This window comes from Sminthopsis crassicaudata, chromosome 5 (assembly GCF_048593235.1).
Source record: "Sminthopsis crassicaudata isolate SCR6 chromosome 5, ASM4859323v1, whole genome shotgun sequence".
In the NCBI taxonomy this organism is placed as follows: domain Eukaryota; kingdom Metazoa; phylum Chordata; class Mammalia; order Dasyuromorphia; family Dasyuridae; genus Sminthopsis; species Sminthopsis crassicaudata.
In genome coordinates, this window is record NC_133621.1 from 124,094,155 (window position 1) to 124,113,932 (window position 19,778).

A 19,778-nucleotide genomic window follows, 5' to 3' on the forward strand; every position below is an offset into this window, starting at 1 on the left:
ATAATTTGTCCTGTTTTACTTCTTTCCTCTTCTCCCAATACAATCTTCTTTCTATCCTTTTTTCCTTTGGTATTATCACATCATAATCTATTAATTCCACACCCTCTATCCATGTATGCCCTCTTTAACTGCCCCAATAAAAGATACAGTTCTCAAGAATTACAGATAGCATTTTCCCATCTAGGGATGTTAATGGTTTACCTTCAAATTACACACACACACACACACACACACACACACACACACACACACACACACACACATTCATACATACATACATACATACATACATATACATTTTCCCTCTGTTTACCTTTCTATGCTTCTCTTGAGTCCTGCATTTAACAATCAAATTGTCAGTTCAGTTCTGCTTTTTTTCAATAGAAATTATTCAAAGTCTCTTACTTCATTGAAGATCCATCTCCTCCCCTGAAAGATGATTCTCAGTCTTGCTAGTAGTTAATTCTTGGTTGCAACTCCAGGTCTTTTGCCTTCTCAAATATGGTATTCTAGGCCCTCCAGTCTTTTATTGTAGAAGCCACCAGATCCTGGATAATCCTGACTGCTCTTTGATACTTTAATTGTTTTTAATCTGCTAGCTTGCATTATTTTTATCTTATAGTTGTGGACTTTTGAAACAATGTTTTTTGGGATTTTCCTTGTGAAGTCTCTTGCTGGAGGTGATCAAAGGATTCTTTCAGGGATTATTTCCTCCTCTGGTTCTAGTACATCAGGACAGTTTTCTTTGATGATCTTGTGAAGAATGCTATCCAGGTCTATTCTGGGGCGTGACCTTCAGGTAGACTAGTATTTTTAAATTTTCTCTCCTGGATCTGTTTTCCAGATCAACTCTTTTTCCAATGAGAAATTTTATATTTTCTTCCATTTTTTCAGTCATTTTATTTTGTTTGGCTGATTCATGATATCTTATAGAGTCATTAGCTTCCATTTGTCCCATTCTAGTTTTTAATGTGTGATTTTCTTCAGTTAGCTTTTGTATCTCTTTTTCCATTTGATTAATTCTACTTTTCAAGGTATTGTGGAATATTTTTGCATTTGGCCAATTGTGTTTTTTAAGGAATTGTTTTTTCAGTCAATTTTTTCCCTTCCTTTTCCATGCTGTTAAATCTCTCATGCATACCTCTCATTTTTTTCTCATTTTTTTTCTATTTATCTTACTGCTTTTACATTCTTTTATGAGCACTTCCAAGAAGTCTCTTTGGATTTGAGACCAATTCATCTCACTTTTTGAGATTTCCTCTGTGGACATTTTGTCTTCATCTGAGTTGGAGTTTTGGTTTTCCTTATTCCTGTAGTGGCTTTCTGTGGTTAAGATTCTTTTTCTCTTTTTATTTTATGCCTTGTATAGTCAAGCTCTGCTCCTGGGGTAAAGGAGCTGCTGTCCCAACCTTTCTGTGCAGTTCTGAGCCTTGGCTTTGAGCACAGGCCCCCATATGTTTGATGTCTTGTGCACAGCAGGGACTAGCCAAGCTACTCTTTCCAGAAAACAGCCTAGCTGCTTTCCCTAGCTGACAATTTTCCTTCTCAGCTGGAACTGGGAAGCTGCCCCACTGGTGTGTTCTTCTACTGAGTCAGGAACAAGGATCTTAGTTGCTGATCTGCTGTGATTAAGATTCTGTTACTGGCTTTCTCAGACTCAGTCTGAGCTGGGATTAACATTCTTTCATTCAAAAGAGACTGACCTTTTCTGAAATCTTTCCAATCTGTCTTCGCTCTGCCATTTTGCCATCTCCCTCATTAACCTCTGGATACTAATTTAGTTTTCTTCCTGATTTCCTTAGGTTGTTAGAGTTGTTTTATTTTTTTCCTGTCCAGGCTAGAACTTTGGCATTGGTCAAAAGATAGAGAACATGTATTTAAAGCCTTTTTAACCTTTCCTTGTAGCTATTGGAAAAGAGCTTGCATTTTATACACATATAATTAACCAGGGTTAACAGGAAGACAAATACAACACAACCTAATATTCACTGGAATATTTCCTTCTACTTCCATACTTCCAGGGATTCAAGTAGAACTACTTAAAAATAATAATAATTTATATAACATCTTAAATTTTGCAAAGCACTTTCTATAAATAATCTCATTTACTAACTAAAGAACTTTTTAAAGCAATTAAATACTCTTGACAATAAAAGAAAAATTCCAGAGTTATGAGTTAATATGACTTAGGACTAAAAGCATATAAGTCAGGCCTAGTGTTTTTTCTCTATATTAGCAGTATGATCTTGGGCAAATCACTTACCCTTTTAAGTATCAGTTGTTTCAGTTGTCAAATCAGAACTGGACTAGATGATTTTAAGTTTTCTTCCTTTTCTAAAAATTCTTTTGCTTATCACTTCTGGGGATATTGAACAAACTTTTACCTTTAGCTGTTATTGGTATATTAAAAAAAAAGTGGAAATCATCAAAAGGTTGATGAGCAGAAGAACAGAACATAGAGAAGAAAAATAGAATTTATATGGAAATAATTGAAATCAGGTTTTGCTTTGTTTAGTTTTATTTTAATTAGGGAAGTGACAAAATAAATATAATGTGGTAAGTATTCATCAGTTCCATCTTATATTGCTTGCAAACACTTTCCTCATGAAATGACTTTAGATTATTGAAATACTGAATTTGGTGATCTATATAACATTCTTCTCTCTAGATACATTGTTTCTCTGTTCTAAATTCAGCAACGATTTCTTCTCCTTATTTCTTTTTCAGCATAGTCTCACTTAACTCCAATCACTTGAAAAACTTAGTAGCCAATTCAAGAATGACTAAAACACTTGTATCCTTCTTTAAATTTGCATATGATTTGTTAACTAAAACCCTCCTACTTTTATCCATTGTGATTATTGGTAGTTGCTTCTTTTGTTTGTTTGTTTTTTTCCATTAAAATATAAATATGGAAGTGAAAGTTGTTTCATTTCCTTCTGCTAATTGTTTCTGTGCTCTGTGGATGCTTTTTTTCAACAATTCAATGACAGTGTAGATACTCACATTTTTGTATTAAACAAATGTCAATTGTAGACTGTTTTATTCTAATAAATGCATATTGTTGGATGGTGTGTTTAGTGCAGAACATAATTTATTTTAGTTATTTTGCTTTTGATCTTTAGGTCCCAGTGCAGTGGTCAGACATGGTCACTTTGAAAGCTAGAATGACAAACTATGGTTTACCTAGATACCGATGGCTGACTCATGCTTGGAACTTCTTTCAGAGAGAGGTAAGAATTCCATTGAAATTTGTGAGTGAAGACTAAGTGACACATACTCAATCTTTTTGTGTGTAAATTTTTATTTTCATTGATAAATACCTCAAATTTCTGAAAATGCTATTTCCATCCTTCTTATTTTCCCATTTCTTCTTGCATATTATTATTTTTAGTATTTCCAGAATTTTTTATAGTTCTTTTGCTGAACTATAGCCAGGATTCTTCTCAGGGGTGGGAACAGAGAGTATTCTTGAAAACATTCAGGTTCAAGTTATTAGAAATGTTATTAGAAAAAAAATGGTTTTATTTTTTCTTTGATAATAAATGATTTATCTTTTCTTTTAAGAATATTAGAACTTTAACTTTCAAATCTGCCTCTGTTCATTCTCTTTAATGATCAGCATATTATATTGGAAAAAGCTCTGAATTTGGAATCATAGGATATAAGTTCAAATTCTGATTTCATTGTTTGACTACAAACTGTTTCCTCATCTGTAAAGTGAAGAAATTGGAATAACTAATCTCTAAATCCCATGATACCTTACATCCTCTTCTAGAGCTACATCTAGCACTTTTTGCATCTGGGACAAATAATATGGAATACATTGTCTTTTTTCAAAAAGACAAACTAAGTGGGAGATAAAGAGAACAAGGCAGACTTAGCCTTTAACTAAGGAGGAAAGCCATTGTCTGGTACATTCCAATTTTAACTAATTATTCTTTCTAAGTGCTAAGCATTGCTGAAGGATTGTAATTATAGTCAAAATCCTCTCAGCTTTAGAGTAAAGCCCTAGTTGCTCTGCTCTACTTATGACTCTTCTTTCTGTAATCACAGTATTTATAAGAGACATCAGGTTTTTGTTGTTGTTGTTGTTGTTGTTGTTATTGTTTTGTTTTGTTTTGTTTTTTGTAATTCTGTCTTTTATAAAAGCACTGGCTTCTAGAAAGGTGGTATAGAGATAGTATATAAGATAGTAACTTACATTTATAAAGCACTTAAAGGTTTCTCTTTGCATCTTTGCATTAATAATCCTGTGATGTGGGTAATAGAGATATTATTATCCCATTCTACATATTAAGCAATTGAGACTTAGAGAGATTAGGAGAATTTTTATAGTTTGTAAGGGTTAGAATTAAGGTTCAAACATCAGTCTTTTTATTCTAACATGGGGATCAAAAGACAGCCAAATGCTTCTCCATTTTTCAAGTAGGGACTCTTTACTCCTTTTTCGGGCTAATTCTGGCTCATTATACTAAATTTGTTGAAATGCACAGGCTTCAAAAATAGTAGAGATTGCCAATTTATTTGAATATTTCCTAATTTTATTTGTTTAGTTTATGTTTGTACTAAAAACAAGAACATAAAACTAATGAGGATATTAGAGTCTATGAAGAAAACTGATTAATGGAGCTATGGAATCTCATAATATTATGAAATCATATGTCAATTCCCCATCCACCATAAAGCCAAAAAGAAAAAATCCATTTGGATAAAAATGAAATCCAAAATGAAATTTTTTTTTCTTTTTTTGATGATTGAAGATGTGTGATATTATCGAGTGCTATAAATGGAGTTACTTATTTTGGCATTAATTCATTCAAATTGCCCACATACGTGATGTTTACCCTACTTATAATAGAGTCAGTCTTTTGGGTCTTTAATTATAACCTCTAAATCATCCTATAAAAGAAAAGAAAAAAGAAAAAAAAAAAGCTTTACAATTCCCTGACATAAGTAATTTCCTACACAAAAATAGCAGAATGAAATCAAAAGAAACTTTAGAAATTATTTTCTTCAATCCCCTCCATTCATTATAGATAGTAAGTAACTCCCTAGTTTATATAGTAGTCTTCCTTATTCGACTTGCTCTGTTTTGTCTGTAGGTCTTATTCAGAGCTGTCTTGATTCTATTCAACATAAGATTCTTAAAATCAAAAACAAAAAAAATCAAAAAAACTTGGTTACCTTTTCTCCCCAGCATATAGCATGTTAGAAGTAGCAAGTTCTTAGGGAGGCTCAAGGTTATTGTTAAAGATAAATGTAATGCTGGAAGAAAAGACATGCAAATGAAAAGGATACAGAAAACTGGGGTGTGGATTTGGATCTATCCATCATTATCACAGAATCTCTTAGACATAAGAAACCTTTAGAGTTAGCCAGAAGTTAAACTAATGACTTGGAAGTAAATTTACTTAAAGATTTAATTGTAGTGATCAAATTCCATCTTGTTCTATTGTTACTGTAAAATTTTTATAAAAATCTCTCCTACAGTTCAAGGATTTAAAGGGATAACCTGATTGGCAACTTTTTTGTATATTATGCACATTAGTTTTCAGAATTGTATTGATGCTATAATTGACTACACTACTATTATTGATACAGAATACATGTCATAATCATGGATAGCAGACATGGAATTGCTGTTGATATGAAAATTCAAAAAAGTTCTGACTATCTTATCTCCTTTGAGCAAAGAAAATGTTCCTGTATTCCCTGATCCTGGCTGATCTTTCTTTTGCAGTTTAAGTGCTGTGGAGTAGTGTATTTCACAGATTGGCTAGAAATGACAGAAATGGACTGGCCTCCAGACTCCTGCTGTGTTAAAGAGTTTCCAGGATGTTCAAAGCAGGCAAATCGTGAAGACTTAAGTGACCTTTTTCAAGAGGTAAGGAAAGAAACCATATTTTAAGTGCAAGTATTCTATGATTTTAACTTGATGATGAAGAAAAAAAGATTTGAACATCAATACTTGACTCAAGAATATTTAAATAGACATTTTCCTACTGACTTTAAGGTACTGCTTTTTAAAAATCTACTAAGCAATCAAAAATTAAATGCAGAAGTGCTTAGCATAAGGTCTGGAATATATTGGTGCTGTAAAAATGTTCTCTATCCTTAACCCCCCGAATTTCTTCTTTGCCAGAGTCAGAGAGAATACCAGTGAAGGATAAATATGTCTAAACATTAAAATATAAACATATCATCCACTTGAGTTTGAGTCTAAAACACACCAACTAAAAATATGGATGCTGTCTAGAAGTCATTTTTTTATTAAATGGATTTCATATTCTGATTTCTGAAACTACAGTAAGGCTTCCTTAAAAACACATACATTATTAACTTGTGTTTGGTCTCTACCAATGTTGTACCTAGGTTTGGATGATTTGAGGATAGCATGCAACAAAGGAGTCACAGAGAGACACAAAAAGTTTGGAAACCTTTGATACTTAAAAAAAATAAATAAAACAACAAAACCCCCTGAACAAACAGGTATCAGAATTGTTCTCCAGTTCCCTCTGCTGGCTAATAATTAAAGCTATTAACTTTATATAGTTATTCATTTAGTTAACAATTTTTTTTTTGGTTGGGGAGGGATAGGATGAGGTGGGGTGGTGGTGGTGGTAAGTGGCCACTATGTTGAAGACATAACACTAGATACCAAGTTGAATAAGAAGGACATGATCCTTATACTCAAGCACTTAGAATTTATTTCATAGGGAGAAAGCCTTCAATAAACAAGAATATTCAAACTCCAGAAATTGTCTTTTTTTTTTTTTTTTTTAAGAAAAGATAAGATAAGAAAAATTAAAGACAAAGGCTATGAGCTAACTGATCTAAATGAAAGGGTTGAATTAGTTGCTCTGGATATTCTTTTTCAGCACTAAATCCTTAGGGCTATCTAGAATATGCTTTACTAAAATACCTATAGTTTGTATTGTGCAGTTATTCTTAATAACTCAAAGGTTTTTTTTATATTAGCAGAAATGTTTAAAGTATAGTTTTCATGAAAGATTTGAACATTAAGAAATTATTTTAAAAATTTTTATTAGAACTTATGCTTCAGAGTTAGTGCTATCCTTTAAAGTAGCCACATTAGCAGGATATGCGTTATGCCAGTAATATTGCCATTACTCATGATGTTTTGGAATTGTCTTCTGAGACAGTTTACACAGACAGAGACAGACACAGAGGAAATTCCATGTCATTACTATATAGTCATACCACATTTTTTAACAGCTGTATTGCCTAGTTTCATTATTCACCTTATTCAGACTTGGCTCTAAATGATTTTGGGCTGTTTTCAGAAATCAAATCTACCCTCAAAGGATAAAAATTTTCCACTATTGGAAGTAATACACCCCACTATTGAAAGTAATATACCCCACAGACTCTTAAACTCTAAAAAATGCATTCCTAAATGTTTTAAGCAATGGTAGAATCATCAAAATAAGCATATAGCCTCTCAATTTTGCAGGGAACAGTACTCTTTTGGATTTTAAATTGTTTTATAGTCACCCCAAATAAGAGATGTTACTTTGTAGTTATGTTTATGTGGTACATTTGAAAATTAATTGTTCCTAGAATCAGCTAACCTGGCTCTTAGTGTTGGCTCTTCTGCCAGTTTCCTTCTTGCTTCTGTTATGTGATTGGACTTCTTTAGGTTTCATTTTTCTCATCTCTAAAATGAAGGACCTCTACTTTGTTTTCTAATTTAACATTCTGTATTTTTTCAGAATTTTATTAAAATATTGTTAATTCTTTCTTGATCCCCATTGCCTACCACAAGTCTTGCCTAGTCCTTACTAGGCAATTAGTAAATGCTTGTTGAATCAAACTGAATAGAGCTGAATTTATTGTGAAGCACTGTTTATTGGAAATGCTTTAAATCTTATTCTCTAATTTTTTTTCCTGTTTTCTGCCCCTTGTTATTTATCATCAAGGGATATAAAGCTAAAATTCTATCTGCAAGTAGTTTTTCTCAGTCACCCTCAGTATTAGGGCCTTCCTATATATAATTATCTCTACTTTTTCCTGTATTATATCTTGTTTGTATATATTGATTGCATATTGTCTTTTGTTGTTCTCACTCCCCTAAAACTATAGGCACTTTGAGGATAGGGGGTATTTTTGTTGCCTTTTTTTTTTTTTTTTTTTTTTTTTTTTAAGATTCTTAGCATTGGGGCTAGCATATGATAACTTAACAAAAGTTAATTGACTTGATTTACAAAGTGCGGTGGACTAGCATTTAGGTTTCCTCAGTCAGATTTTATGTTTATGTTCTTGTTATCTAGGACAATTAGGGATTTTGCTTTCAGAATGAAACACTATTCAGTGGCTATTATAACAAAAAAGATCATTAAAACTTTTTTTTTATGCTGAATGACAGACAGATAGACACACACACACACACACACACACACGTGTTTTTAACAGAAATTTATTTATAGTCTGGACATCTAGGTGGCACAATGAAATAAGTGCCACTAAGTTCTGAGCTCAAATTTGGCCTCTGACAATTACTACCTGTGTGATCCTGTTTACCTCAGTTTTCTCATCTGTAAAATAAGCTGGAGGAGAAAATGGCAAGCCACTCTAGTATTTTTCCTTGCAGAACCTCAGTAGTATTTATTTCTAGTTTATACCAAGTACTTAAGGTAAGCCAAGAGATAGCATTAGACAGTAAAGGTATAACTAAAGCCAAGCAAAAAGACTTTTTGCAGTCTTAGCTCGTAAAATATACCATCTCAGTGAAAAATAACTGGACAACTTGGAGAACCATTTATTTCTACTATTGTTATTGATTGAGCTGTCTGGAGGCCATCCTTACTGATCAAAAATGAACAGATCTACTCAAGACTTATTTATAGATTTTGGTCAAATATTTCAGCACTGTTTTATTTTGTTGTTGTTGTTGTTGTAATTGTTTCCTTGTTTTTTAGTCATGCCTGATTCTTCATGACTCCTTTTGGAGTTTTCTTGACAAAGATACTAGAGTGGTTTGCCTTTTTTTTTTTTTTTTTTTTTTTTTTTCTCTAGCTCATTTTACAGATGAGAAAACTGAGGCAAATAGGATTAAGTGACTTACTTAGGTTCAGACAAATCATAAGTGTCTGAGGCTAGATTTGAATTCAGGTTTTCTTGGAGATCTATTCACTCTATCCACCTTCCTGCCTTATTTTATTTTAAAACAATTGTAATCAACTTTTTATTTTAATCAAATTTTCATTTCAGAAATTTTATTTCTTCTTTTTAAAGATGCCTCAAGATTTATTTTGATCAAACTCTGCTTGTATTGCTTGATATAATTTACATTTGCATTATTAAAACTTTAAAAGTATTTATTAAGTGTGGCATTGAAGATAGAGACAGCCTCAGAGTTAGGAGTACTTGGAATCTTTTGCTCAACTTCTGACACATTCTGGCTCTTTCACCCTGAGCAAGTGATATAACCTCTCAATGCCTCCTGTAGCTTCCTAAAATTATAAAATTGAGGAACATATTTTATATTTTGACTTTGGGAGCTGCCTAAACCAATAAAATCATAGTTTTGGTCTATTTTTAAAAGCACTTTTATGATTAGTTGGTGGTATCTGTTTATAGTACCAGAATTCTAGCCATTAGAATTATAAAAATGGGGATGAGAAGGAGCATACAATAAGTGTAATGCACATTGCATTAATAAAAAACTCCATCTTTGTATATTTTCATGTAATATTTCTTTAATCTGCATAGTAATCAAATGACAAATGGAAATAAAAATTTAACCAAAAATAAGAACTCTGTAAAGTGCTGTTATAAAAAAGCAGCATGAGAGAGTATAGTGGGTCTCAAAGTATGACCTAGAGAATTTTTGGAGTCCCTGGGAGCTTTTCTTAAAACTTAAAACCATTTTCTTAATAATGCTAAAATATATTTTTTTAAAAAATATTGCAAATATTGATAGATTTGTTCTACATAAACAAAAGCTTTTGGGGATCTTCAACAATTTAAGAGTGAATTTAAGTGGTACTAAAACCAAAAAAACTTTAAGAATTACTGATATGGTAGAACCTAAATTTGAATCCTGGAGCTGCCCTTTACTAGCTGACTGAGCCTGGTCAAGTCACTTTACCATTTGTCAAATAAAGACTTGGACTCCATCTCTGAGATCCCTTCTCACTTTTGATCTCTATGTTAATGTTGGGATCTTATAGTTCATCTAAATGTTCATTTTCTCATCTGTAAATTGGACTACTATTTGTACTCTATATCTCATTGTGTTAGTCAAACAAATATTTCTTCAATGCCATCACGGAAAGAAACAGTGTGGCACTGTAGACAGGGAACTGACCTTTGAGTCAGGAGCCCCCAGTTTAAGTCACATATCTGATACTTAATGACTTTGTGAATACAGACACTTAAATTTTCAGTGTCTCAATTAATTTTCTAAGTATATAAATGGAAAACAGGTTTCTGTTTTGCATCAGTGAAGGGAATTTTTAAATTAGGGGTCCCCTAGACTGGTGAAGAAATTGGTTCATACCCCTCTCCCACAACCCAAAATATAAAAGAACTTATATATGCTAGGTGCTGGAAAATCAAAAATAGCTCCTGCTTTGTAGGGATAAATTTTCATTCTGGAGTTAGTGGTGGTAGAAATTTTTATAAACTTTAAAGCAGTATGTGTGTATGTGTGTGTATACATAGATGCACATATAATATATAATACACATATATACATACATGTTTAATATGAATTTATATTATGCTGTTAAACAAAACATTTGACAATGTTAGATTTTTTATCAGACTAATGAACTTTTTCATTTGCTACATAATAGTAATTGTATAACAAATAAGCATTTAATGTGAATAAGTAATTTTAATCATATGTGTGATAGATTAGACCTGCTCCTTTGCCTGTTTGTTACCCCCAAAGATAATATTAGGAATTGCAGATAGAATTTAGAGTAAGTCAGATTTAAATTTGTTATAAAAAGAAGGACTTTTAAGGGACTATTAAAATTCTTCAAATAAAGCTTCATAATTGAACTGGCTCCCTTACTAAATATTTATCTTTGTAATGAGACATATTCAGGCAGAGACCAGATGAGTATCCTTCTTACAGAAAGGATTCCTTCACTGAATATTGTTAGACTAGATGACTTTTAAAGACCCTTCTAGTATATAAGACCCTGTGACTTAGCAATAAAAAGACTTTCTTCCTTTAGCAAGTTTTACCAAGAAATTAAAGTAAGAAATAAACTTTCATTTTTAATGACATTTCATAATCACTGGTTCAAATTGAAATATCTTGCATTTAAAATGTCAACATTCAATTCTGTCCAATATGACAGATTTTTATTACATTTTCTATTAGACATAGAATGCATTTCTACATATTGTTATTATTTCTATTGCAATCAGTATTTTGGACATAATTTTCATTCTTTTGACATGATATGATAAATGAGAAAAAATTAGATAATCAGTAATTGTTAGGCCAACCTTACAATTAAGTGGGACAGGCAATCACCTCTCTATTTTCTTGTAAGGAGGTATAAAAAAGACCTTTGACTCAGATTTCTGTAATTAACAGTTGTCATGGGGGCCTGACATGCCACCATGAAGAATGAATTCGGTTTTATGGATTACAAAGTTTTATTTCACAATTTCTTTCATATCTGTAAAGATAGTCAATATCTAAGGTTTGAATGGCTTTATATGATAAATAAAGACATTGGTATTTGATCCTAGGTGTAATGGGGATCTAGTGAAGATTATTAAGCAGGGAAATAACATAGTTTGAATTTGTGTTTTAGGATGATCAGTTTGTCAACTGAGGGGAGAATTGGTTGAAAAAAGGAGAGAGTCGAGACAGACAGAACAATGAGGAAACTAGGGTAGCCAAAGTCTTGTGAGTAAAGAGAAAGAGGGTACGTGCTAGAGATGTGGAGATGGAACTGCTAAGACTTGGCATCTGTCAGTGAGGAATCTCTCAAACAACTTGGACAGTAGACATCAACTTCATTTCTAGGTCTGTATTCAAAACTTTTCCATCTTAATATGATCTACCAGAGTTTAATATTCTGTTCTCATAGACCTTGTCAAATCAAGGTCATGGCCAAATTATGGCAAACTATCAGAATACGACTTCAGAGAAATTAGTGGAAGGCAATAAAGCATTCTTCCTTCCCCCTAAAAAATCTGAAATGTTATTTGTTTACTTCTTCTGAAATCAGGTCCAGGGTCAATACTATTAAAGATTAAAAACAGAAGAATGAAACAATATTTAGTAGACTCTCAATAGCAACATCTACTTGAATTAAAACAACTTTTTTTGAAAGCAGCAAGTATGATTACAAAATGTGCAACTTAATCATTATATTTTCCTTTTTTCATATGGAAGAAGAAAAAAAATCAATAAAAATAAATTTAGTGGAAATATTTACCATTTCACAAGTTAAACATAAATTACAACAAAGTATGAAACTTATTTTTTTTCCAACTTATAATTATAGTTACTCAAGTCTTTTCTTTGAAAGAAAATCAAGACTTTTATTTCATATCACTTAATGAGAATTGTATTAATTTCACTTAATGGTGGTCGATTTGCTCTGTGAGTTGGATGGATGAGTCTTTGCTTCATTGTTCATTGTGGTAAGAAGATGGATGTTATTCATGGCAGTATTCTGATGTAGTACACAGAGCCCTGGATTTGAAAGGAGAAGCTTTTAATTTGAGTCCTAGGTCAGTCACTCACTATGGGACAATTTAACTTTTTTTTGTGCCTTATTTTCCATATCTATCAGATGGGGATAATGCCAGGACTACATACCTCATACAGTATTATTGTAAGGAAAAAAAAAATGCATAGGCTCAATGGATGAATGAACAAAAAAGCATTTATAAAGTATCCAAATCATTTTGTAATTGTAATTCCAGTATTAATTTGAAGTCATTACTGACCAGATTTTTGGTTTTACTGTATAACGCATATACTTCAGTCTCCCTAACGTGACTACCTCTGAGCAGTGGTACAAATGGCAGCCCATCTATGCCTCCTCATTTTTATTTATAGACTTCTAAAAAATTGTCATGAATTGGAAATGGGGGGAGGCAACCCAACACTCTGGGGGCCTTTTCTAGATTTCTTTACTTTGAGTGGATATAGAGTGCACATAAGCTGCCATTTGGTTAATTCTCACTCTTGCCACCTAATTGTTCCATTTCTTTTGGAATACAGCTTTCTAAAGATTTATGTAGTGCTTATTCTGTTTTACAATGCTTCATTGCTAATACACTGCAACCTGATTCCCCTACAGGTTGCTTTTTGTCCTTTGACTCTCCAGCCATTTTTTATATGATCATGGTGTTCATGATTTATGGATATATAGCATCACTGGAAGAATATCAATCTTTAAAATATAATTTTTTTTCAATAAGAACTATGGTGTCACCAAAACACAGAGTAGTATATGGCCAAATAGAGTCCCATATTTTGTCTTCCACTTATTAAGTTAGGAGCCCAGTTTATTGTTTATCACTAGTTTTGACTAGTACTGACTGGACATTTTAAAACACTTCTTTGTTCTAGATGCTTTGCTACTATCTTTCTGATTATCCATACAACTATATATAATAGTTGAAAAGATAGGCATTTTTCCCCAATTCATTTTTTCTGTGTGGGTAGTTAAGGACAAATGATTTTGAATGATGAATCTCAGTCAGGAGGTTCTGCAATGATAATACTTCTTGTCTTTGGATTCTTTTGAAAAGTATAGCACTTTTTGTTTTGTGCCTTGTTTGAGATTAATAATTAGAGGGTCATTGAAAAAGAGATGTTATATCTTTCAAGATATCATGTAAGTTAAAATATGGATGGGAGAAGAGCATTTAAGCTGGAATTTTGGCCTATGAATCAAATGTTTTTTTTATAGTTAAAAAAGATTAAATACAGTGGGATTTTGTGCTTTTCACTTTTCAATCAGTCTATGTAAATAAGTCTGCTAGAGAATAAATAGTCCATCAGTTCTCCTCATATTTTCATTAAGAATGTGCTTGATACATGAGTGAATACTTTTTACAAAGATCTTGAAGGGAAAGTAGGCATATGTTTTCTTAAAAGACATTGTTTTAGTGGTAATAATATCTATGATATATCAAATGCTTGGTTTCCTACCTTCTGAAAAAGAGAAGTTAAGCATTACTCTTGTTGGGAATGTAGAAGACCCTTACCCAAAATGATCACTCAGAGATCACTCAAAATAGAAAGCAGAAAGATTGTTTATTAAACCTCTGGAGAATAAGCGGGTCCATCAGGAGATAAGAAAGGCACTCAACCTCCTGTGGTGAGGGGGATGAGGTGAGTGGATCTAAATTTCCTAGACAGTGTGATCCCAGAATCTAACCTAACAAAGATAGGTGGGAGGGCTAAAGAAGGACTAAAGATACACAGCTTTCATACAAGAGATTACATCACAAGTAAGAGAGCATTGAAAAGGGGATAGGAAGGCATCTAATTTATTGTTGCTATCTGGAGAGATTGGAATGGAAAGTTTCTGTTTCCCCAAAAATCACCTGATTTCTAGGAAACAGAAAATCAGGCCTTCAAGCTTCAGATAATTAACCAGACAGTGGTCAAGCTAATAGACTAAATATTGATAAATGTCAAATACTAATAAATACAGCTCAGGTTAAGTAAATATGTTTATAGCTGGCCAAGGCTCAAGTAAACATGGGCCTGCACATATTATACAGGTCATAGGGGAAACATAGAAATAATGAAAATAAAATACAGAAAAAGAATTCACATATTCCTGTAAGTTCTTCACCTTATCTCTCTATTCCACACACTCAATTTTCATTTTATAAATAAAAAAGTGGGACTTTAAATAGCTAAATGATTTGTCTCAGCTCACACCTAATAAATATAGGACCTGGAAGACCAACACATGTCTTTAGATTCTTAGACAACTTGGCTTTCTTTGTGGAGAAAGGAATTCAATTGAAATCTAACCCTTTTGCAGTCATTTTTAAGGGAGTAGTGTAGAAGTCAGCCTTATTTCACCCCATAGAAAACTTAGATAGTTCAAAAGATTCAGGGATCCACGAACCAATATAGAAGCCTCAGAAAGTAATTACGGTAGTTTAAAAGATCTTCTCAGGGAGAAACTGAAGTTAGAATTGTCAGCTACAGTGTTTTAGTGAATCTCAGCTTACCCATGTAATCTTAAAAACAGACTCTTCCAGACTCATAGTGTCACATAGAAGGCAAACATACATTGAGGCTACTAGACAGGCAACTCCATTTCTATTTGTCCTCTACTGATAGAATAACTCATAATAATATCAGGAAGTGAAGTACCATTTCCTCCTTTACTTAGTTGTGTTAATCCATTATTGTGCTTAATCTTTGAAAGCTATGGGTGTGATCCATTGACTTCCCAGAGAAGTTAGTTATTCAGGAAATCTACTTCTCTCTTTGAATATGTGATTCCTCAACTTTTCAACTTGAGATAACCTCACAGAGCTGATACTGTACCATCTGATCTTTGTTAGGTTGGATTCTGGGATCACACTGTCTAGGAAATTTAGATCCACTCACCCCATCCCCCTCACAACAGGAGGTTGAGTTTTTGGAATTCAGTGGATAATTTAAGGCCACATGGGTTCCTATTTTTTTCCAACCCAAAACAACCATTAATGATTCCTAATGTTCTTAAGAACTTTTCTTTCCATTATAATTGAATGAGCACCTAAAACCCTTATTAAGCACATTTTCCTTAAGAAATCAAGAAGCAATGAGTGCCACAGTGGATGAATAGAGCATTAGACCTAGAGTCAGAAAGATTTTATTCCAAATCCAGCTTCAGATGTTTATTATCTGTATGATTCTAGACAACATTTAACCTTTGTCTGCTTTAGTTTTTTCAACTGTAAAATGGTACCTATTTCACAGAATTATTTTCAGGATCGAATAAAATAATATTTGTATAGTATATAACGTAGTTCTAGAAACATAATAGGTACCATATGAATGGTTATTCCCTTTTCTTCTCCTTACCCTCCAAAAAAGCCAGTAATGACTGGGGGCAGGATGAAGGGCTGTACCCATGTGTTGAAATGGACCGACATGAGATAGACTGCTCAGATCAGATTATTTAATTCAAAGCATCATTTATTAGCTGGCCAGTGACTGACTTCACTAGACAGGCTAGTAGAGATCAGCCCCAAACCTTTAGCGAGGTACACTTTTAAGTGCATTTACCACTTCTTGGTACAGCCTTGTGGTTACAAATTTCAGAAATCACTGACAGTTTCTTGCTTACAGTGGGGAAATATCAGGATGTGAATGAGCACACAACGGAATGTGTTGACATGTTTTGCAATGTTGACCTGACTTTGTTAGGCACACACTTCTCGCAAAGTCCGGGGCTTCAACCCCTTCTTGGAAAATCTAGGGTCTCATGAACCAGGAATGGGGCCCAGTCTTTTATCCATTTCAGTGTCAACCCTCTCCCCCTCAGTTCTGCCTTTCCCCTTTCTTCTACTAGGGAAGAACCCAGGTCTGTGTTATGTTCTTATCTGCCCTCTAAATAAAGGCCCAAAAAAAAAAAAAAAAAAAGAAAAAGAAAAGAAAAGAAAAGAAAAAAGAAAAGAAACAATGAGAATTTAAAAAGTAGTTATATAACTAAAATTTCTGATTTATTTAGAATCAACTCTACTTCATTTTCCTAATATAATGATCCTTTTGTCTAATTCTGGCCATATTATAGATCACTAATGCTTATAAATTGCATTATACATTTTTGTTTTGAGAGCTGTTGTAGATAGAAAACTGGTTAAGAAGATGGGGGTTCAAGTCCATCTGAGGTGACCTTGGGAAGAATAACATTTCATTGCTCCAGATAATTCTTTAAGACTTAAAATTATAGAACAAGTATTGATCTTTATGGGTAGAGGGAATCTTCTCACTGCAAATTCTCTATGTCAGTGAAATCACAGATCTATTCTCCCACCTTCCTCTTTTCCTACCTCTCCAAAATAAAATAAAATAAAATACCAAACTTGTATTAATAACTTTTAACTGATCATCAATGAAGATTCCTTCATGATTATCATTAAAATTTTCTGGATCATGTCTACTTTCTTTTTTTTTTTTTTTTTTTTCCTGAGGCTGGGGTTAAGTGACTTGCCCAGGGTCACACGGCTAGGAAGTGTTAAGTGTCTGAGACCAGATTTGAACTAGGGTCCTTCTGAATTCAAGGCTGGTGCTCTATCCACTGCACCACCTAGCTGCCCCCTCATGTCTACTTTCAAAAACAAAACACTGATGATTACTAGTTTCTCCCTCAAGGTCCATCATATATGGTGTTTTTGGCAGTGTTACCAGGATATAGTCTACACAGATTTTCAACTTTATGTTCACCTTTGTTTTTAAATATTTAGTTCTCCTAGAGTAAGGATGATGAGAGTTAGGTAAGGGATACCTAGATGAAATTAGGGTTAATTGAGGTCTAGTGGCAGGTTCGGGGTACAGGGAGTCAAATAGAGCTCCCCCGTAATCCCTTTGGATTCGGCGCAAGGATACAGAGTTAAATGACGTCTAGTAGCAGTGCAAGAGTCCCCTGCAAAGGAATTTACAGACCCAAAAACCTAGGTTAATAAAAGAGGTTTATTTGGGGTTTGGAAGTAAGGGTAAAGGTAGAAGACACCAGGGCCAGGCTGGAGCTGGGTGGACAGAAACCCTGACATGATGACCCGTATAAGGATGCCATGTTTGGGGCTCCTACAAAGAGTGGACTCCAGTTTCCCTCTTTTATAAGGGGGGCTTTTGGTGAAGGGGTAGTGGATGGAGTCCCATGTTGTCTCCTGGCAGTTTCAGCCAGGGTTAGAATTGAATAGAATTCAATGGGTTTTTAGATAAGGAGGAAGTTGCTTGTGGGGGTTGGGGAAACCTGAGCAGATCATTAGAGTGGGTGCTGGGACAGCCCAAGTTAGCTCAGATCCGGTGAGGGCTGGGAAAGTCCGGATATCTCCCATTGGGATTCATGGGGGCTGGGAATTAGAAAGGAATCTTTAACCCATATCAAGGATGTCTTTCTAGATGAATGGCTTAGACTGACTGCTAATGGATCAGAGTTTTACTGTATCTGAATAATAGAATCCTTCTTGCTGTTAACTGAGGCAGTAGGTTTTCCTTATTAAGTCCCTTTGCCTCTACCATTCTATCTTTGCAGTGGAGGAGTTAATAATGATGAGGTGGGAGAATGGAGGGTAAGAGATCCCTTCTTGTCACTGTTGTAGATCCACAAACCTGGAATCTGTGGCAAAAGGGGATTTATTTTAAGAAGACAGCTTTCTTAGTGGGCAGGGTCCTGTTTAAGAATTAGCAAAGGTATGTTTACAATGAGAAGAAAATATCTTCATCAGTGGGCCAAGTTCAGAAAAGCAAATAGCTCCTGATTAGGGATTTGGCAATTTCATCAGTGGGCAAAATCCTGTTAATCCAGGCCAAGATTTCCAATTGAATGAAATTTCTTATCATGAATGGCCCTTTTCAGAGGCTGGGAGAGTTTGAAACTCAGGAATTCCCCCCAAATAGGGAAGGCAGTTTCAGGTCCCCCCCCCAAAGTTTAAAGGGGGAGACAATTTACATCAGTAGGTCCTTGCTGTTGAGTTCTTTCAAGTCATGTTCACCTTTTTGCAAATCCATTTGGGATTTTCTTGACAAAAATACCAGAGTGGGTTTGCTCTTTCCTTTTCCAGCTCATTTTATAAATAAGGAACTGAGGCATATTGGGTTAAGTGACTTGCCAGGGTCACACAACTAGTAAATGACTGATGCTATATTTGAATTTGGGTCTTCCTGACTCCAAAATGGACACTTTATTCATTGTGCCACCAAGCTGGAGGCTAGTAGAACAAACTTTTTTTATTTATTCTACTTTTCTCCTTACCACCTCCTCATCCTCAGAATTCTTATACTGGATTTACTCTTTGAAAGTATATAGTATTACTATATATATACAAATATATGTTATATCCCTTACTAGAATATAAGCTCCTTAAAGGGACTATTTATTTTTGTCCTTGTAAGACCCTTGTAATGCCCTGAATAGAGTAGATGTTTAAGAAAATGCCATGTTTTTGTTTTTTAAAACTTTTTTTATTGGCACTTTTATCATTGTCATTTGTGGTTATTCTGCAAAGATTAAGTTTACAAATAATACCATTAATGTGGTGATTTTACCCATTTACCTTAAGCTGAAGGCTTAAGGAGCAAGCAAAAACAGTAAGACTATTTGTTGCCAGCCACAAAATAAAAGCAGGAATTTAAAGGATTTCAACTTAAAGATGTCTAAGGTTTTGTTTGCTTTATCTTTCCAAACCTGAAGAGGGAAAAATTTGAATTAGGAGGTACTCAAGACCTGAAAGCCTTGAATATTTGATTGATTTGGATAGATGACTGGGTCTTGGAGATCTTTGGTTTAACTTAGTTTATAGGTGAAAAAAGTGAGACCTGATAAGATTAAGTGATATGCCCAACATTATTTTAAGTGTCAGAGATGATATTTGAACTCAGGTTATCTTCAGAGCCATTTTTATTTTTCATTTTAGCAATCAAAAACTAAATAGGCTTGCAAGGACTTTCTAATCCTAAATCGAATAGGGGAGAGGTAGGCACAAAATTTCTAATTCTGGTAAGCAGGAAGGTTAAAATAACAGTTTAATGCCTAAGGCATTACCTAACTGGTTGACTGATCTCTGTTCCCAAGGATCTGACCTCTGGA

The 19,778-nt window shown here is 33.8% G+C and overlaps 1 protein-coding gene across 2 annotated transcripts in view; it reads left to right on the forward strand.

The window, feature by feature from the left end:
- The window catches only part of TSPAN12 (tetraspanin 12), a 102,848-nt gene that overhangs the window by 68,142 nt on the left and 14,928 nt on the right, over nt 1-19,778 (forward strand). For both annotated transcript variants that reach the window (XM_074268163.1, XM_074268164.1), the window contains 2 exons: nt 3,126-3,233; nt 5,744-5,887. In XM_074268163.1, the coding sequence (XP_074124264.1) occupies nt 3,126-3,233; nt 5,744-5,887 (252 nt within the window). The remainder of the gene's footprint in view (nt 1-3,125; nt 3,234-5,743; nt 5,888-19,778) is intronic.